The sequence below is a fragment of the Camelus bactrianus genome, chromosome 2 (genome assembly GCF_048773025.1).
Source record: "Camelus bactrianus isolate YW-2024 breed Bactrian camel chromosome 2, ASM4877302v1, whole genome shotgun sequence".
NCBI lineage: Eukaryota > Metazoa > Chordata > Mammalia > Artiodactyla > Camelidae > Camelus > Camelus bactrianus.
Genome location: NC_133540.1, coordinates 34,184,985 through 34,206,771, shown reverse-complemented (window position 1 = coordinate 34,206,771; position 21,787 = coordinate 34,184,985). Strand labels below are relative to the sequence as shown.

At 40.2% G+C, this 21,787-nt stretch overlaps 1 protein-coding gene across 2 annotated transcripts in view; it reads right to left on the bottom strand.

Annotated features, from left to right (window-relative positions):
* The window catches only part of FREM3 (FRAS1 related extracellular matrix 3), a 75,377-nt gene that overhangs the window by 7,938 nt on the left and 45,652 nt on the right, over positions 1 to 21,787 (bottom strand). For both annotated transcript variants that reach the window (XR_012511598.1, XM_074377917.1), the window contains exons 4-6: positions 18,995 to 19,225; positions 16,227 to 16,352; positions 7,003 to 7,254 (exon numbers count right to left, since the gene is read on the bottom strand). Coding sequence is in view for 1 of the 2 variants with exons in the window: in XM_074377917.1 (XP_074234018.1) it covers positions 7,003 to 7,254; positions 16,227 to 16,352; positions 18,995 to 19,225 (609 nt within the window). In the remaining variant the exon portion in view is untranslated. The remainder of the gene's footprint in view (positions 1 to 7,002; positions 7,255 to 16,226; positions 16,353 to 18,994; positions 19,226 to 21,787) is intronic.

The window sequence follows — 21,787 nt, the reverse complement described above, 5'->3', positions numbered from 1 at the left end:
AAATTCTAGAACAGCTTATTTAAATATTTTCTGAATTTTTTGAAAAGAAAGAGGCAATGTCTATGAGTCAACATCAGTTCTTCCGCATCTGGCTTCATGAAATCAAATTTAATTTTTTTTAGTTCAGTTAAAGAGACACCTGTTGAGCATCCTCTCTATGTGCTCTAACTGTGCTAGTTACTGGGGATGTACAGAGCTGGGCATCCTTGCTGTTGAGGTGTTTCTCACATAACAGAACAGCCACATCAATGCCAATCAGCTAAACCCTGAGTGCTTTGACAAGAGGAGGAACCCATCTAGAGGCTCAGAATGTGAAGGCTTAAGAGAAATAACACTGTGCTGGACTTGAATAAATAGGAATTGACCAATGAGAAAGGTGGGAGGAATGTTCCAAACAGCGGCTAATATGAAAAAAGGCACAGAAACATGAAAAATCCTAGCATTTTGGGAGGAAAACAAGAGTGTGTTTCTTAGAAATGTGTCAGGTGAGAGTGGAGGAAAGCAGAGAATGAGTTTAGAGAGGAAAGTCCTGCCAGATCCTGCAGAAACCTGGATCCATTTTAAGCAGATGGGACCTCACTTTCTAGACTCTCTGTAGAATGTGGGAACCAATTTTAAGCAGTGGTAAGGTGGCTGGTTTTTTGTTTTCTCTACACCTGTCTAACTTCAGTGGGAGCCACAGATTTAAGGAAGAGTTAGGGCTGCTGATTAGGAAGTAATCACAATTATCCAAGTGAGACCTGAGGGTGGTTTGAACTATGCACGTACTAGGGATGGAGTGGAAGAGATAGATGTGGTAAGTGTCCTGAGCAGCAGCCAGTGAGTGGATGTAGGTGGCTTCTGGGATGCCCTGCAGGTGTGAGGGTGGGACCATCATTAACTCAGCTGGAAATATAGGAGGGGAAACAGTCTTGGTCAGGGTTAGAAAGGCTTTCATGTGTGAACCTGGAGTTCAAAAACCAGATCAGGGCTGCAGATGAGATTTGGGGGTCCTAAGCACAGAAGTTGTGGTCAATCCTGTATTAGATGGTATGACCATACAAAGTGAATGAGTAAAGAGAACTGTAGTGGGGATATCAACCCTTAGGGAGACTGGCAGAGGGGAAGGAGCTCAAAAAAAAAAAAAAAAAAAAAAGAGAGAGAGACTGATGAAGAGAGAGGAGTAGATCCAGGAAAATCAAGAGATTAAAGCAAACTGGAAAATATGAGTGATCACAATGTCAAACGCAGCATGCATATCCAGAAATTTAAGATACATGCAAGTAACAGTGGCAAAACAACCAAAATACATCTTATGAAACTTAAGCTGCATAAATTGGACTAAAGTACCCAAGTTGAAGAATAAGAACTGAAATAAAAATTTTCTACTTTTAAAGCCTGTAACAATTGTATTATAATATAACTAGCCTTATAAGACATAATGATACTCATTTTTCCGAATGGTTTCCTGGGGTTTACAGCACAGCAACATGTCTTTCAAGTTTTAAAAACATGGGTTTTTTTTTTTTGTCCAAACTCACATAAACTCAAACACCAAGAGTGAAGCTAATGTAAACTATGGACTCCAGGCGATAATGATGTGTCGATGTAGGTTCATGAATTGTAACAAAGGTATCATGCTGGTGGGGGATGCTGATGATGCAGAAGTTGCAGACTGGAATTCTAGACAGGGACTTAAAAAAAGGAACACTGGTATATGCAACAATTTAAATGAATCTCACAGTTGAATTAAAGTTGTTGAAAATTAAAGTGTTGAATTAAAGAAGCCAGAAAAATAAAAATGTCAACCCTCTATGATTCCACTTATATGAAGTACAAAAATGGGGAAAATAAATCTATGGTAACAGAAATCCAAACATGGGACAGAATTAATTAGAAAGGGGAACAAGGGTGCTTTCTGACGTGATGGAAAGATTCTTGACTATGTAGTATTTACACAGGTACTTGTAACCATCAAAATTAATCCAGTGGTACACTTACAATATGTGCATTCACTGTATATAAATTTTATAATAGCAGAAAAGGACAAAAGTAAATGAGGGGAATTATTATTAAAAAAACACTTAATGTGCTGAAGTTTATCTTGGTCCATAGCAACAGTATTAACCACATTTTTAAAGAAAGTTGGATGTGCTGATTTTGCCAAAATGACACTTTGTTTATGCATAATTTTCCCTTACAGTGTTTTCTTAAATCCATCACCATTGTGTTAGACGTCCATTTAATGACAAAGACACTAATCTAGCTGGCAATCTTTATAGGCAAATTTTATGCATGTTATAAAAATCTTATTTCTTCAGGACAAAATTAATAGCCCCCTGTGAAATGACATCATTTTTTTTTTGTGGCAGACTACAAGAGTTTTCAAATCACATCCTGAAAATGGAAGGAAATGTCTTCAGCAGATAAGCAGGGACCTGCTATAAAGTGTTCGTATACAGAACAGACACACAGTGGTAATTAACAAGTGCCCTCAGCTCCATCTTGCCCCTGTTACGGGGCAGGTGGAAGCTAGCGTCTTAAGCCAGGTGCATGCATGTGAAGTCTAAGGAGCATATGTTCAGCTAACACTGATTGGCCATATTCTGTGGCCTCTGCCCTCAGGAGCTGATTTTTTTTTAATAATGGGTCCCATGGCAGTGCAGGGTCCTCAGTTGTTAGGTTGCCTCTGCCCGTACCATTTCTTTTCTTAGCACTATCCCTTGGCAATTGCTTTTACAGAGGCATTCCTGCAGGTGATCTATTTGACAAGGGGCTATTTGATCTCTGTTTAAGGAAGCCAAACATTTCCCAGAGTCTAGCTAAATAGAACAAAAACATTTCATCCTAATTCCAACCCTGGAGCTGCTGGGGTACATCGTTAGGCTGCTGGATATTGTGTCATCACCTGGCCCAAAGAAAAATGTGCTTTTGCTACCAGATGATGGACTTGACACTTCTGCACGAAGAAAGCATTAGCGGTATTTAACAAGTGCTCAGACAGGGCCAAATTACATGTAAAATCCTGACCCTGGAAAATGTGCACTTTCCCCAATTTTTTTCTTAAATTGTCCATTTCATCAGACACACATTTTTATCTCTGGCTGAAAGGACAACTAAACTGCTTCCCATGATACACCATGAGTTAGAATCTGATCAATGCTTAATGCTTAAAAACTGAATTAGGGAAATTGTCATTTCGCTTCCAAAAGACTATAATCGAGTAGCAGTATAATCAAGCTAATAATCACTGTGATTCTTTCCTCAAGGCCAAAATAAATGGCACCATTCAAAGGAACCATTAGCATCATGAGTGGCAAAATCTGTGACTATCTATAGTCTAGAGACTAAAGCAGCACCCATAGAAGTCATCCAAGGACAGTGGGTAAATGGGTGCCTGTGGGGCACCTGAACAGGGGGATGGAGGACATCACACCTTCATAGTTTGCAGAACTAGTATCTGAAATGGCATTAATTCTGACCCTGGAGATTGAGATGTTACAGGGCAGTCACTGGGTAGAGTCATGCTGGGCTTACGGTAATGTCACCTTGCAGCTTCAGGAGACGGGGGCTAGGTAAGTTACGGTCACATCTGTAGCATGACCAACTGTTTCAGCTCACATTCACTCTGCATGGAACCTAGGAAAGAGAACGCAACCAAAAGAACGTAAAGAATGGGCTGCTTGTTTTCAGCCATGTTAAGAGAAAGAATATTTTGACTATGGACCGTGAGGGTCTAGGACAGTCAAACAGTAAGAATTCATTTACTAGGGAGAGGCCTTGGAGAAACAGAAGACAAGATGAACAGCTTAAATCACAAGACCATTCTGTTGTTTCTGCTCAAGACAGAGTTGGTTCTATTGACTTGATGGTGTTGCTAGGATCCCACGCTCATCAAACAATATCCTGCTTATGAAGTTGCTGTCCATGTGGAGTCTCCTTTAAGGAGAGGGTGTCAATCAGAGGACACTGGCTTTTTCTAAGCTTATAGCAAAGTGTACAATCTTATTCTTTTCTTTTGCTTTAATTTTTGGGGATGATTTTAAAACACAAAATCAAATTCTTTATCAAAGTGTAATGCAGTGTATGCTTGGAAAATGTTAAAGCATAAAAGACTATGTAGGGTATGGACACATTATTTTGGGGTCTCCCAGCACCCAAGTAGGAAAGCAGAGCATGAGTCAAACAGTAAGAATTCGTTTACTAGGGAGAGGCCTTGGAGAAACAGAAGACAAAATGAACAGCTTAAATCACAAGACCATTCAAGTTCAGTGATTAGCTCCTTTCTTTTTCTGACTTGTTAGGAATAAAATTTTGGCACAGATTTTTAAAGTCCATGATAACATTTTAATGAAAAAACTCAAATAGTCTACAGGATACTTCATTTCGTAAGTGTGGGTTGTGCTGCAGATCTTAAGATGACTTCAAGAATGATCAAATGACAGAGTTGGAAGGATCTCAGGCGATAACCCATTGAAACCTCCTTATTTTATGGAGTGGGAAACGGAACCTCTATACCTTCACCTGCCCAAGGTTACCTGGACAGGTAGTGGTACCCCAGATTCAAGAGCCCCCAGTTCAACCTTTCCTCACTCTATCATCTCCCTCCCCAATCTCCTTCCTTTCTCTCCCATTTCTTCCCTTGCGTACTTTGACTATAACTAGGTCCGGCAGGGAAAGAGAACTGATATGGTACTGGCATCACTCTTTGGCTTCAGGAAAAGGTGTGGCAGTGAAGGGAAGAGGAATTTGAAGCTATTTGGATACAGATGTCAACTTTTTCATGTTAATTCCACATCACTATAGAAAACTGAGAAGTAGTCATAAAGGAAAGAGCTACTATGAAGAAGAGAATATAGAACAGTGTAAAAAAAAGTCCCTGCCTCCATAACTTTGCTTCTTTCTCTTCTCTTTTGCCTGCCTAACAACTTCTTGGTCTTTAGAACTTGGTCCAGGTAACCCTTTCCTGACGTCTCAGTAAGAGGTAGGTACGCTAGCCATAATCCTAATCCTAACCCTGATATTTCGAAAAAAAATCTCGTCTTTCAATTAGGCTTCAAACACCACATCACGCCATATTGTCATTCTTTTCTTGGTTATGCAGTGATTTTTCAGAAGTCAAAACCAGTTAAATTTACTCAGAGCCTCCTTTTCTTCTGTGGGGAAAACAACAGATAATTTATATATAAGATTGTAACATTTCTCTTTCCAAAAAACTACATAGTCAAGGTTAATAGTCTTAGTAGACACTCCCTAATCTCTCTTTGGTGTAACAGAAAATCTAATACAAATGCTAAATTTCTATGGCGTATACTGAAAATTCCTACACCTTATTTTAAGAAAAACAATCACTATCTTAAATCTAACGGGGCAATTTTTGAAAAGAAAGTACACGATGAACAGAACATAGACTTCAGGGTCTATACTTACTCCTAGCCCTTGATACTTGTGAAAATATGTTTTGGAACTGAACTTAGTGCTTGACAACTTTTTTTCAGTGGACCAAAACTGGCCTATTGTACATTTTGAGATCTTGTCCACAGGTGTGATATCAACAAGCAAACGCATTTAGGAGACCAACTAAACTAACTAAAAACAAATGAACTTTAATCTCACTCATATTTTCCTTTGTTCTAGAACAATTTAATATATGATACATTTGGCCATCCCCAACTAGAGAGTATATACACTCTCCAACCTCGACTCGATCTGGTTTATCTCTTGACATAGCTCTCGCCTCATGGAAGCTCTGTGCTGTATCACACAAACCTGGGCTCTGTAATCGGAGACCAGTCCAATCCTGCCTAGATCTGAACACAGCAACTCACAGCCCTCAAGTCCTGGCAGACACATGTTGGGGAGATGAAGTGGGCAACCTAATTTGAGACTAGTAATGAAATAGTCTGATCCTGGCCCCACCTTCATCAATATTTTCTCTTAGGAGTGCTTCTTGTAGAAAAGGCAATTGAGACTTAAGAAAATAATACTGGGCTTGATTCTTGTTGAGTCTGAGGGTGGGAGGGGTTGGGTTTGAGCAGCGGGGAGCCCTCTCTTCTTCTCTAGCTCTGAGTTTCAGATGGGACTGGAGCCAAAATCCCTGCCAGGTGGGGCTGGAAGAGAAGTCTGGATGCCTACATATGGAGCTCCATGGTACCCTTAGACCATCTGAAGACTCATGTATTTGCTGTGAGGGAGGCTCCCTGTCCTGTGAAGATGAGTGTCCTTGTGGGCAGTCCTGGTAGGTGATCAGATACCTAATCTAGGTCCTCTTCTCAGCTTCCTTATCAGTCTTAGGTCTCTTCCTTGGGATGTGCTTTTTTTATTTGAACAAACGCATATACAAATATTTAATCTTCCTGCACTGCTACGTTGTCCTTAGTGTTGGTGATACCTGTGTATTTGAAAGGCTACTCAGCACCTTTGGAAAAGGAACAGTATCAAAAATTCCTTTATACTCACTCATAAAAAAGAAGAAAATGGTGCCATTTGCAGCAACGTGGATGGACCTAGAGATTGTCATTACTAAGTGAAGTAAGCTAGAAAGAGAAAGAAAAATATCATATGATATTACTCATATGTGGAATCAAAAAAAGAAGAAAAGAGGACACTAATGAACTCATCTACAAAACAGAAACAGACTAGCAGACATGGTAAATAATCTTATGGTTACCAGGGAAAGGGGGTGGGAAGGGATAAATTTGGGAGTTTGAGATTTGCAAATGTTAGCCACTAAATATAAAAATAGATATAAAAACGCAAATTTCTTCTGTAGAGCACAGAGAACTATATTCAATATCTTGTAATAACCGTTCATGAAAAAGAATATGAAAACAAATATATGTATGTATATGCATGACTGGGACATTGTGCTATACACCAGAAACTGATACATTGTAACTGACTTCAATTAAAAAAAAATTCCTTTTAAAGATCATTTAAGCTAGATTTGTCTTTCAACTGTTGAGGGAAAGTATGAGAAGAAGGTAGTTATTGCCAAGAATGGAAAGGAGGAAATGGACTTACCATCATCACGGTCAGCGAGGATAACCACATTGGTAGTGGGGAATCTGGCCCCCAGTTGCCCTCCTGTTGGCAGGCTCAGTGAAACGCTGAAGGATTCCTCCTCTTCATAGAGGGAATCATCGATGATCAGGACCCGGCAGGTGTTCTCAACTTCATCCTTGTCAAAATGGAGGATGCTAGTGTGGTCTTTTGGACGTGAGATGTAGTCAGAGAAAGATAACACTGTGGGAGGTAGGGTGCCTGTGGCAGAACCTATGGAAATAGGAGATGGAACAGAGAAGGTGAGAAGACATGGAGTTCTGAATAGGAAGCCCACTCCCCACTGAGTTTTCTTCAAACTATTTTTAGATAAGAGCTATCTGAATTATAAGGCACACTTACCTCTTACAGTCATAAATATTAATATTATAATTAGAAGGCTTTAAGAACAGATCCTGCTGTTCTAACATGATCCACAGTTAGTGGTCTTTAAATAGGGTATATATTGCATAAGTTTTACTTTTTTTTTTTTTTTTAAGATTCCACATATAAGTGATATCATGTGATTTTTTTTTTCTCTTTCTGGCTTACTTCACTTAGAATGACATTCTCCATGTTGCTGCAAATAGCATTATTTTATTTTTTTTATGGCTGAGTAGTATTCCATTACACACACACACACACACACACACACACACACCACAACTTCTTTATCCAGTCATCTGTTGATGGACATTTAGGCTGTTTCCATGTCTTGGCTATTGTAAATAGGGCTGTTATGAACATTGGGGTGCAGGTGTCTTTTTGAATTAAGTTTGCCTCTGGATATATGCCTGGAGTGGGACTGTTGGAGCATATGGTAAGTCTATTTTTAGTTTTCTGAGAAATTTCCATACTGTTTTCCACAATGGCTGCACCAGCATGAAGTTTGTTTAGATTAGGGGCTAAATAAGCTGAAGGATCATAGGATGGTGGGTCTGGTTTAACTTAATTTGTTCCTGTTATAGACTGGAAAACTGAAGTACAGATAAAATTATAACCAGAGAATCTATCCCCTGCCCCTGCCCTTCCCTTAGTGGCAGAGCTGTCAGTGCCATCTATGTAATCTGACCTTCACATCTTGCCTAGAGTTCTTCACATGACACCAAAATACAGCCACAAAATTACTTATTTTACAAGGAGTACAGGATTGATCAATTTTAGTTTAGATGCAGTACACTTAAAATTCTGTAATAATAATTTACACATTAAGATTCCCCAATTTAAATGCACCATTTGATGAGTTTTGACAAATATATGCAGTCATGTAACCATGACCACAAGCATAATGTAGAGCATTTTACCCACTGACCAAAGTTAATGTGTACCCCTTGTAATCTCTCCTTCCCTGTCTCCCAGCCCGGGAAACCACTCGTCCATTTTCTGTCACTATAGATTTACTTGCCTTTATGACAATTTCATGGAAATGAAACCATGCGGTTTTCAGTCTTTTGTGCCTGATTCCTTTCATTTAGCACTATGTGTTGAAGATGTATTGATGTATCAGGATTTTCTTCTTTTTTGTTCCTAAACAGTGCTCCTCATTGTGTGGCTGCACCAGAATTTGTTTTCCCATTTACCAGTTGAAAATCTGGGTTGCTTCCAGTTTTTGGCGATTCTGAATAATGCTGCTATAAATATTCAAGCACAGGTCTTTGAGTAGATGTATCATTTTATTTCTCTTGAGTAAATACTTAGAGGAGGGGTTTCTGGGATTTAGTGACTTGTTTTCCTTGTGGGAAATGAACATAATCTAAAATTTACCATCCTGACTATTTTTTTTAAATTTATTTTTATTTTTATTTTTGGGGGGAGGTGATTAGGTTTGTTTGTTTACTTTAACAGAGGCACTGGGGATTGAACCCAGACCTTGTGCATGTTAAGAACGTGCTCTACCACTGAGCTATACCCTCCCCTACCAGCTTAACTATTTTTAGGTGTACAGTTCAGTAGGGTTGCCTAGTCACATTATTGTGAAACATCTCCAGAACTTTTCCATCTTGCAAAACTGAAACTCTGTACCCGTTAAACAACTCCCTATTTCCTCCTCACCCCAGTCTCTGGACACCATCGTTTTACTTTCTGTCTCTATGAACTTGTCTACTGTAGGTACTGGGTAAAAGTGGAATTATACAGTATTTGTCTTTTTGTGACTGGCTTATTATTTCACGTAGCATAATGTCCTCAAATTCTGACTCATGCTACCTACACATCCTCAGTGTAGCATGTGTCAGACTTTCCTTCTTTTCTTAAGGCTGAATAAATACTATTTTATTGTATGGACACACCACATCTTGTTTATCCATTCAACCAGCCATGAATATGTCGGTTGTTTCACCTGTTGGTTACTGTGAATAATGCTGCTATGAACAGGGGTGTGCAAATATCTCTCTGAGACCCTGCTTCTAATTCTTTTGGATATATACCCAGATGTGGGATATATGTTGGACCATATGGTAATTCTATTTGTAGTTTCTTGAGGATCTGCTATACTGTTTCCCACAGCAGCTGTACCATCTCACAAGCCCATCAGCAGTGTAAGTCAGTGCATTTCCCTTGCAGTATTAAAAACGTAGCAATGCACAGGTTTAGAGCTGAAAGAGCAAGAAGTAGCCACAGCGATTGAAAAGACCCAGACAGACCAGACTTAGGACACAGAGATTTTGTGCAGTAACTCAATACACCAAATAAGTAATTTTCGAAAATCCTAAGTGTTTCCCACCACACTTCTCCTTAGTAAAACGCAACTGCGGGTATGACAGTGAGCTCCTAGGTCAGACACTCTAGGTCCAGCAAGGGTCTCTTTTGCTTATAGCTATGGTACGTGCATATATGCATGCGAACACTGACGTCCACCTTCTTCTTGCTAATAGAATCAACACAAATATAGATTGTCATCTGTGATGTGTGCCGCCTGTATAAATATAGCTTGTTTAAAAATGAGAATTATTTCCAAAGTGACTCCTGAGGATTTGCTCAGAAGGCACTGACTCTACGTCCCTCGTCGTTTGCAAGGGTAGATTATGGGGCAGGATGAACCGTCTTACTGAGGAGGGGTTTAATTCTCTAAAATTAACGTTAAAACCAAAGAATTCATTTCAGACTAACATGGTGGTATGCTGCTAAATGTTTAAGAAACAAACCAGAAAGCCACACAAAATCCCTGATTTGTAGCTTTGGCTGATTTTTGTCATGTAAATATTCCCACCATGGCCAGTTTCACTATCAATGTGAAGTTACTGAACCCAGAGTTGGGAAGAGATGCACACAACTGGCTCTCATGAGGAGTACTGGCTGGATCCAGCATGCCACTCCATCCATGATGACAACAGCATAGGCTTCCCCTCCATGCCCATCTCAGACAGGGAGTCTGAGAATCTATGAAATTATTTTAAAAATTAATTGTTGCTTTACAGAGGGTGCCTATGGCTCAGTCTCTGCGGCTACATAGTACACTTGCTCTGTAAAAACCATAAATGATGCTTAGAGTCAGAGAGAAAGATCTCTCAAGAAACCACATTAAAGGGTGACTGAATCACTATAGCACGGCATTTGATAACTTTATGAGGTGGCTAGGATACTTTATCAATGAGGAAATCGAGGCAGAGAACACCCCAGTGTCTTGTCTAGGAGTCAAAGTTCCATCTCCCAACAGAGCATTTTTTAACTTCCCCATGTTGTCTTTATTGTATTACTCAATTACAAATTCTTTTAAATAGACAAATTTCCTTTAATGTATATTTTTAATACGGCAGCAAGACAAGATACTGCCTTTCTGTAAAAAACATCGCATCAAACTCCTGGTCAGAGTAGGCAGTGTCAGAAGCCCCAGGCACAGTTCATTTCATGCTCAGGGGGGTCCTTGACTTGGGGGAGGTGCGGGAGTCAGTGGAGAGAAGTGGAGAAAGGAGAAACAGGGCTGGAGCAGCATGGGAGCTTCTGTCTAGAGTCGTCTGGGACATCTGTTCCCAGCAGTTTGGCTGGCTAGGTATTCTGAGATGCTCTCCCACAGCAAAACATCTAGAAGAAATAATTATTCTGGCTTTTCTGTGCTCACAGGAGGTAAGGGAAATCATCAAGGGCCAAAACCAAGCAAAACCAAAAAGAACACCTTAAAACCCCAAACTCCAAAACACTACAGCTAGAGAAGAGATTCCCACTCAAGCTGGGATTCAGAATCAGCACTGCAGGGGAGACTGGGCCACGGACCTATGGCACCACCAGGGAGATGAATCTGAAACTCTGCGATCTGGCCTGGGACGCACGGGAGTAGGAGTATTTCTGGGTCAGCACTGCTCTCAGATCCCTGGATAAGCCACGCAAATCTGCCTTGGAGGAAAACATCTTCAAGTAAAGCTCCCAGGTCTTTCACAGATTCAGATAATTTTAAGAGGATCTTAAAATGCATAGAAAAGATAGATCACAACGAAGACGACTTTTAGACCAAAAGCAGACTTTTTAGCAAGACAATGGGAGGCAGAAGGCAATGGAATAATAACTCCAAAATGCTGGGAGAAAGTAACCGTCCACCTAGAATTTCACGACTGAGGTTGAAGTGAAGACACGTTCTGATAAACAAAAAACTAAGGATTAACCCTTGGCAGACCTTCAGTCAAGGGACTTCTAAATCATCCAAAGAACCCCTTTGAGATGCAAGGTATAACTTCTAAAACCTATAAAAACACTGATACCTAAATAAATAAAAACAGATTCTTTTTTTTTAGGCAAAGGAGAAAGTCTTTTGCCTGGATGTGCTTGGAACCTGCTTTCTACCTCCTCCTAACTTGACCCAGAGAAACAACCTAATCACAGACGTGGGGTGGTCCATGGCTGTGGTTTACCACAGTCCCTTCAACTGGATAAAGATGATTGTTTTAAAAACCTCAACATATCTGACTTTGCACTGACCAAAACCACAGGGTGAAAAAAAAAAAAACCCACAGGATGATTCAATACTGTTTCTGTTTTATTGGGTTTAGGTTCTAGTGGCTTGTTCTTCATTGGCTATTTTTCCAAGACGAGCAATTTCCCAACGAGAAAGTGACTATTGAAAAGAAAAAGATGATTATCTTGAGAATAAAACAGGTCCCAAAACTGTGTAATTTGCACATCCTTCTCCAATATATCCTGGAGATTAAAACAATTTAGAGCAATAGTTCTCAGCCAATGATAGAGAGTTTATTCCTTCAGCTCTTCTTCTTCTCCCAATTTTTTCTTTAAAATACAATACTTCCACATCATTGTCTGAGAATACATTTGGGGACCTTCCGATTCCCATGAAAACGCAGCATAAATCTGCCTCTTTCATCTGCTTGCAAGTGTATTATTACACGGTTGTATCTGTGAATCACTATTAATATATAGAGCGTGAGTCTGCTTTCCATTCAACTGTTTATACATGAGTCATATTTATTTTATTCATGAAAATGCATAATCGGTAGACATTTGTTTTAACAAGGCTTGCAGAAAAGTTTAAATAACCAAATTGAATTTATCCTCTGAGATATTTAATTGTCTGAGGGGAGTAGGTAAAGACAGATGCCATAATGATGCTTGAGTGTGCATTAAAATTGTACAAGTGCTCTCTGTCTTACAATTCTACAGAGGTGTACGAGAATCAGGATTGGAGTGTGCACACCGTGGCTTCGTGCTCCAGGGAAGGACCCTGACCCCGTCATATTCTCTCTCTCCCTTATTTTTATTGCAGGTGTGAGAATAGTCCTTTGTGTGAGGAATCAAGGGTTAAAGCTCAGGTGCCAAAGAGTCTGAGTTGTGTGTCAGGGACACAGGGAGCTTTCTGGGGAACACCAGCCCTTGAACCTGAACCCCTTATGGGAAGCTCAGCTGGGGTGTAGCTTCAACCTTCTGGGGAGGAGGCATCCCTGTATCCTGGCTGGTTTGCTGCCAGACACTGTGCGCTTCCCCGGTTCCCTCTGCTTGTCCTTTCACAGTGTAGCTCTTTCCAGAGGCAGAAGGATGGCCCCTTTCTATTTATTAATTATACATTATCTTCTAAGTTGGGCCATTTTCCACTTCATTTCTCCTACTCACATCTAAGAGACCTAGAATCATTGTCTTCCAGACGCTCCGCTTGTGGACAGGGAATATGCCACCAGTCCCGGAAGCAGCCCAGCTGGAACCCTAGGGCAGATGAAGAGGGTCCTTCCTCCAACAGCTGCTCTGCCCGCCTGCAGCCACTGCCCTGTGAACCCTCATTCTTTGTAAGACCCCAGCTAGAGCCCTGAGTGGACCTGGAACAGAGTGCTGGGACGTCCTCCCAGGGATCAGCTGACAAAGAAGACCCAAAGGACTGCCTTGCTGTGTTATTTCTTCTTGTTGCTTTTCCCACACGAGGTAACACCACGGTAAAACTTAGGAACTGCTGAAGTTACATGTAGCTGGCGGTATCTGATGCCTTCAAGAAGGGAGCCTTAGTTAAAGGACAGGTTACTGGGCTGTCCGACTCTAAACATACAACCAAACACAAACAGGAAGATCTTGAAGCTGTGCTGGAAAGCCTTGTCCTTGTAGTTGGTTTCGAGTATCTCAGAATAAGTTGTGTGCTTACTGCCAAATCCCCTGTCCTCTGAGGCAGAGGAGAATTTATTCTTTTTCCTCTTCTCAACTTTGGCACTACTGATTTTTTGAGATTTTTTTGTTTTTTAAAAAGTGGCTTATATTTTCTTTTTTTCTATTTTTCAAATGAAGGTGTTAGGTAGTTAGATAAGTGGGGGCACTGGGCTGATAAGGTGGAGGACAGGGAGGAAGGTCTGGAAGATGGTGATATGCCCGCCTTCAGCATAAGGGGCTTTACTTTCTCTGAATGAGTGCCAGCAAGAAACCAGCTGGGACCAGATGGCTGCAACTGCACGGTAGTGACAAGGACCTAACTGGACATGATCCAATACTCACTGTAATATAATTAGCACTGTGGCTTAGGAACACTCCCCACCCACCGTGGATTTTTCTGTGTGCATGATGGGTAAGGAGGTTGGACATGACTAAGCAATCCAGGGGCAAGAGCCATCAATCAATTAAGAGATCGTCCCTAAAGGAGGGTATAAGACAGAGTGACAAAGACCGGAGCTGCCATCCTCTCTTGGATCAGCCTGTCTTCCGCTCTTGGACGTAAACTTTTGCTTTGCTAATAAAATCTTAAGAATTTTAAACTACACAATGCTTTTGTCTCCCATCTGAATTCTTCTCTTCTCTGGCAAGACAAGAACCGAGGCCTTCCCCTTCTGGGGTAACAGAGGCACTGGGGATGGAACCCAGGACTCGTGCACACTATGCATGCACTCCACCACTGAGCTGTACCCACCCCCGAAGTTGATACTTTGAACAGATTATTTTTTACTGTGGGGGTTGTGCATTGTCAGATGTTTAGCAAGTGTGAGCAGAGATTTCAACAGACTGGATATACGAAAGGAGAGTGGTCAGACCATGCGTAAAAATAGAACTCTGACCTACAATCTGCAGCAACTAGTGTAGGAAGTCAAACCACAACTGCTGTTAACAATCGGCCCCAATTGGTCAGGACTTAACAATTCCCAGTTCCTCTAATTTCTGCCCCAGCTTCCAATTTAGGACCAACTGGAGAAAGCCAAACATGCTCCCCTAATCAGTTACACAGGGTGCATCCAGCTTCCAAGCTGACAGCCTCCAATCAGGGTTTATCCTGAAGACTCCCCTTTTTTTTCACTATAAAGCTTTTCACTCCTCTGCCGGCCTTTGAGTCTCTGCTGAATGCTAGAGATGGTGGCTGACCCTCCTGCTACTGTGAGCTCTGAATAAATTAGCCTTGGACATAAGTAATACACATTCGGTCATCTCCATTTCCTGGCGCACAGCTCCTAAAACCCTTAGAGACTTTAAAGCGATGGGTTGTTTTGTATGCTAATGAGATGACTGTGCTGGGGCTCCTGGAGAGCCTCTGGATGGGGACTGGTTGCCAGGGAAACCAACCAGGTGCTTAAAGGGTAGGAATTTTTAGCCCCACTCCCTAGCCTCCAGGCACAGGAGAGGGGCTGGAGGTTGAGTTAATCACCAAAGGCCGATGAATTCATCAATCACGCCTCCGTAATGAAGCCTCCATAAAAAAAAATTCCAGCCAAAGGAGCTCAGAGAGCTTCCAGGTTGCTGCACACATGGAGGTGCCGGGAGGATGAGTGCCCAGAGAGCGCATGGCAGTTCTGTGTCCCTTCCAGCAGACCTTAGCTTACACATCTCTTTCATCTGGCTGTTCCTGGGTTGTATCCTTTGTAATAGACTTGTAATCTAGTAAGTAAACTGTTTTCCCAAGTCATGTTAGCTGTTTTAGAAAATTATCGAATCCAAAGAGGGGGTGGTGGGAACCTCCAGTTTATACCCTGTTGATCAGAAGCACAGGTGACAACCTGTACTTGCTATTGGCATCTGAAGTGGGGGCGGTCTTGTGGGACAGAGCCCGTAACATGTGGGCTCTGTGTTATCTCCAGGTAGATCGTGTCAGAGTTGAATAGAGTTTCAGGACATCTAGTTGGATATCTGTAGAAACTGGAGAATTGCTTAGTGTGGGGAAAACCTGCACAGGTCTGCTGTCAGAAGTGAGATGCTGGTGTGAGTGTAGAAGAGTGTAGTTTACTTTTATAGCCTATTCTTGCTCTCATTTGGATGGTTTTCATATAGTTCCATCATTTTTGTCTATTACATAGTTCTAATGAGTTAGAAGATATGAGTGGACACAGGAGAGCTAAATTTTGACTGTACAGAATGGCAAGGTCAGAAAGAATGGCTTGTTTTGAGTTGTGAGGACAGCTGGGCCTGTGATTGGGGAGGATTTTTAGTTGTTGGAGGGGTGGAGGGAGGCGAAGAAGAGCGACTGAGTGGTGTATACAGACCATTTCATGTTGTTTCCTTTATGCAATGATGACTATTAAAATTTAAGAATCCTTATTTATACTTTCTACCAGCATATATACACTATTTTATATAAAATGTCTAATTTGACCCTCACAAAATTTTGTGTATAGTCACAACAGAGGTTTTGAATTCCAGTTTTGAGTATAATTTTATCCCTGGTGGAGATCAGCTCAGAGCAGTTAGGGCACCCACACAGTGTTGCATGGAGTCAAGGAGCAGAGGTCACCACCCAGCCACCCCCAGCATCACCGCGGTCCTGTACTAAGACCCTATTCCTGGATATCAGTACCAGCAAAGCCTCATACCTCGATGTGTAGAGCAAATGACTGTGAGTTCTTGGCTTGCATCTCCCGACCGTCTTACAGGAATCAAAAGCTCCCCGATGTCCTCCTCTATTTTGTATTCTGCCTCTGGAATATAAACTGTTGATTCTAGGAAAGATGGAAGAAGATTTTTCTGCAAGACTTCAATTTGACTGGCAATACTGGTGATATTTTATCCAAGTGGAAATGTACATAATCTTTGACTCCTATATTTTCCAATATGATTAACTATATGAAATACAGTAAGAATAGGAAATATTTATCATTAAGTGGAACTGGAGAGGCAGTGGAATTGAGTTTAGGAGACCCCTTTGGAAAGATTATCTAGCACTAAAATGGAAAGAGAAATCACAGAATTTTGTTGCCTTTTTTTTTTTGAGGTCACATTTTAGGTCTTCCAAATGAAGTTCACAAATTTCTGCCCTTCTTTTACTTTTATTTTTTTTTAATGCTTTTAACAATCAGATAATCTAATTCATTACCATAAAAATATTTTTTCCTGCTTTATTTAACAAACATTTGATTCAACATTTATTGAGCAGATACCATGTGTAAGATACAGGGCTGACTACTTAATATGCTGAGAAAAATAAGATAGTCATCCTACACTTAATTCTTAAAATGATATTCCCACTGACATTTACGTGTGTACGTATGTACGTGTGTGTATATGTGTGTGTGTGTGTGTGTGTGTGTGTGTGTGTACTTCTCTTATATTACTGTTCTCTGCTATGCAGTTTGGATAACGGTACATCATCAGAGCAGTCACCAAAATATGAGTAGGAATACTGGTCATCTCTTGTTGATGGAATTACATGCACTATTTTTCTTTGGACTTTCCAGTGTTTTCCAAGGCTTTTCATTAAGCATGCATTCTGTAGTTAAAATATATGTGTTGGTTTAAAAAAGAAAACTTTGAGGTAGGTTGTTCCTACTCACAGTCAAGTGGAGACTCTCAGAGCTCTCCTCCACATCATCTATACACAAAGATTCCCCCTCTTGGCGATGGAAGCAAGAAGGAAAAATATTGTAGGAGGCTGTCCTTTCTTCTTTTGGAACTATTACTAAGTAATAACCCAGATTCAACATTGAATTATCTAGTTATCATACGTTAAATCTTTTTCTTCTTTCTTTTCCTGACTAAATTGGTTCCAACGAGTACTGCTGTCAGTCTCTAGGAAAATACCGGTCCCAAGTTACGCAGGAGGAAGACCAGTGATAATTTTCTTTCTGCCACTTCACTCTGCTATGGTAGTCTACTGTCTGCACATCTCTCGATTCAAAAGGTTGTCATCGGGGAAGAAGCTAAAAGTAAATTAAAGTTATTACTGCCTTGAAAAAAATAGATACATTAGGATGAAGTTATTCAGTCACATGCTCTATTTTCTCATTCTGGAAGATCTGTTTGCATCTATCTACACATCCAAAGCCCACTGTATTCTTGAAGACTAGCTCAAATCCTGCCTCCTCCAAAAGGCTTCACTGCTTAGAATGATGGTGATCTCTCCACTTTCTTACCTCAGAACTCTTACTGTTTTTGCCATGTGCCCTCACATCTGGCTTTCCTGATGGATTCATGGGTCTAAGTGTTGTTATCAACAAAATGGATCAGATACCTAGTCCGTTGGGTGGTGAGGGCTGTGTTTTCTATTTTTGTCTGCTGGAGAGCAAAACCCATAGAACAGTATTTCTCAAATTGTGTTTCAAGAAAATCAGAAATTTTAAAGGATATTCTCTGGGGACAACAAATTTAAAAAAAAAAAAAGGTCTATAGTCTAGTTTGGGAAAACTGGTTAAATAGTTAAACAGGTTTCTTTATAGGAGGGTTTCTCAGAAACCTTGTATGCGAAGGTGAATTATGATGCTTCAAAACAGGGGAGTTATTTGAAAAGTTTTTTAGGCTTATTTGGTCCATGAAAAGTTTTATAATTCTGTTGTAGAAATTCTATTATATTACAGCTTTCTGTTATGCAGTTTGGGGCACGTTAATACAGAGGATTCTTCGTAGATCCTTGTAGCATTTTCCTAAGACTTCCTGAGAGTGAAGTCATGTACTTCTGGGCAATACTTGAATCATTTCAACTATCTTGATAATCAATGTGTCTAATTAAAATTCAGATAAGAATGCTAAAATCTTCTTTTAAGGACCATTGTTCTACTTTCCCAGAAAGGGGGAGCACATAGCACAATCACTGGCTAAAGTTCCTTTTTTTTTCCTTTTTAATTTCCCTGGGGAGATACTTGCTGAATGAATGAACCAATCAGTGAGCGGAACGAACTGATGAATTCAAGAATATGATGCACAACTCTAACAGAACTTTGTGGAACACGTGCTAAAATTAATGAGTTGGCTGGTTCTCAGAGGCCACATCTAGGGCAAGGGATATATGAGGTCCCCACCTGATCTGGTAGGGAGCTTCCAGAAAACTGTGAGAAGATGGTGGGCCTGGAATGAGCCCATTTTGGGGCAAAGCTGTGCCATATTGAGTGTGCAGAGAACTAACGAGGAGGACTTGGGCATTTGTTAAAGGAAGGCTGGCAAAGTTCTGTCTATTTCAATTTTCCATATCCCTTTTCAAAAATCCTACAAACAAAGGAAGAATTACTGCCTTGAGATGATTTACCTAGCTTTAAATCTTAAATGGTATGAACATGTCCAGTGGCTTATGGAGACTGGGGGAGGTAAAAAGGCCTGAAATGGACCCGGAACCCATCCTGGTTAATAGATCGTATCAATAGGAACCACATACCATCTTCAGGGTCCACAATTTCAATAGTTGCCATTTCTGGAAACTCTACTGCAGCCAAGATAGGGTTCGTCAGAATGATCCGGAAGGTCTCTGATGCCTCGTATTCCTTGTCAGATAGAATTCTCACTCTCCACGTGGCTGTAGTCTGTCCAGGATTGAATTGTACCTGTGTCTCGGCCTTTTGTTTAAAATCTTTACCTTCTTTTGCAGTTTCTTCTTTGGTTACAATGCCTAAACAAAAATCAGAGACTATAAATATAAAGCCAAGTGACTGAAGAAGAGATGTTCCTTCACAGTGGATTCTATTGTTGATGAAAAGCAAATAACACAGAAATTGCTTCTTTTAATGTTCCCAGAAGATACTTATAAACTTTTTTTTCAATTGAAGTACGGCTGATTTACAATATTGTGTTAGCTTCAGGTGTACAGCAAAATGATTCAGTTTTTTAATATATATAAATATTTTTATATATAAATAAATATATATAATTTTGATTATTTTCCATTATAGGCTATTATAAGATATTGAATACAGTTCCCTGTGTTATGCAGTAAATCCTTATTGTTTATCTATTTTATATATAGTAGTTTGTATCTGTTAATCCCATACTCCTAATTTATCCCACCCCACACTTTCCCCTTGGATAACCATGTTTGTTTTCTATGTCTGTGAATCTGTTTCTGTTTTGTATATAGACTTATTTGTACTATTTTTTATATTCTACATATAAGTGATTTATAATATTAATCTTTCTCTATCTTACTCCATTAAGTATAATATTCCCTAGTTCTACCCATGTTGCTACAAATGGCATTATTTCATTCTTTTTTTATGGCTGAGTAATATTCCACTTTACACACACACACACACACACACACACACACACACACACACACACACCACAGTTTCTTAAGCCAATCATCTACTGATGAACATTTGTGTTGTCTCTATGTCTTGGTTGTTTTACAAAGTGTTGTGATGAACATTGGGGTACATGCATCTTTTTGAATTAGAGTTATAAACTCTACTTTTGGCTAAGACAATGTATCTAAGCAGAGGGGCATGAAAGTGAGAGGAAAGCGGGGAAGGAGTGACAGAAGAGAGAGGACAGAGAACTCTACAAACGTTCACTGAGGGCATTTGATGTGCCAAGCTCTGCCAGGTGCTCGGGATTCAGAGGTGAGTAAGAAACTGTTCCAGCTCCAGAAAGCTCAGAGTCTGAGGGAGAAGATGCTAGAATGTAAACCCCATGGAGACAGAGACCTTTGGCTGTTTGGTTCACTGATGGACTCCGAGTGACTACAACGGTGCCTGGCATGGAGTAGGAAGTCAGTAAGTATTTTCTGAGTAAATATTTTGTATCTGATCATTTCAATTTCTGCAGCCTCTGGGAGAATAATTCTAGGTTATTTTCCTCATGCAGATTTTTAGTCACAGTGGCTTGATTTTTTAAAAATGTGTTTACTGATTTTTGATGGTGAGAGATTGTTAGTAATTTTCCAGACAAATAAGACACCGTTGGTGGAAACAGAGAGATGGGTATAGATTTGAATACTGTTAGGAAATAGGAAGAAGCAACTTACTGAAGGAACTGAACAACAATGAAACTGTTAAAAATCCGCAATGTGATATACAAGGGTGGAAGGAACTAGCACATCAAAACTGAACCGATCCTCCCCTCTCCAGGGAGTGTTCAGCATTCTAGTATTGTTTGGTTTTGATTTAACATCCCAATGAACACCTAACGGAGCATGGATACCCAGGTCTCATTATAAGGTTTAGACTCTGCCGTTGTTTGAATGTGTGAAATCAACTATTATGGCCTGACACCAGCTATTGTGAAAGGCTTTATATAAAATGAGATTCAGAGCCCCTTGTGCCATTTCTGGCCTCATTCTCAGAGAATCTGACATCGTGTAAAAGATGCCCGAAGCTCTAAAGCATGAAAATAATTTCCAGGATAGAAGAGCTAGCGTTGACTTTTCAAAACTGCTGAAGAAAGCCTGCATTAATACTAGTTTGGCAACTGAGAATGGATGTCCAATTTGGAAGAGCCTCCTTCAGTCCCAAGTTGACATGGAAAAGATAAGGAAGAGGAGGGTGTGTCCTCAGCCACAGTTATTTATTTATTTTTAAAATTGAAGCATAGTAGCTGTTACAGGTGTACAATATAGTGATTCACAATTTTTAAATGTTATACTCCATTTATAGTGATTATAAAATATTTGCTAAGTTCCCCATGTTGTACAGTACGTCCTTGTAGCTTATTTTGTACCTAACAGTTTGTATCTCTTAATTCCCTTCCCCTACCTTGCCCCTCCCCCCTCCCCTCTCCTTGCTGGTCACCACTAGTTTGTTGTCTGTATCTGTGAGTCTGCTTCTTTTTTGTTATATTTACTAGTTTGTTGTATTTTTTAGATTCTCCATGTAAGTGATATTATACAGTGTTTGTCTTTCTCTGACTTACTTCACTTAGTGTGATGTCCATGTTGCTGCAATTGGCAAACTTTCATTCTTTTTTGTGACTAATGTTCCCTTGTGTGTATGCATATGTGTATATGTATATATATAATATATATATGGCATCTTCTTTATCCATTCATCTGTTGATGGACACTTAAGTTGCTTATGTATCTTGGCAATTATTAACAATGCTGCTATGAACATTGGGATGCATGTGTCTTTTCTAATTAGTGCCTTTGTTTTTTCAGACATATACCCAGGGGTGCAATCTCTGGGTCATATGGTAGTTCTATTTTTAGTTTTTTGAGAACCCTCCATATTGCTTCCCA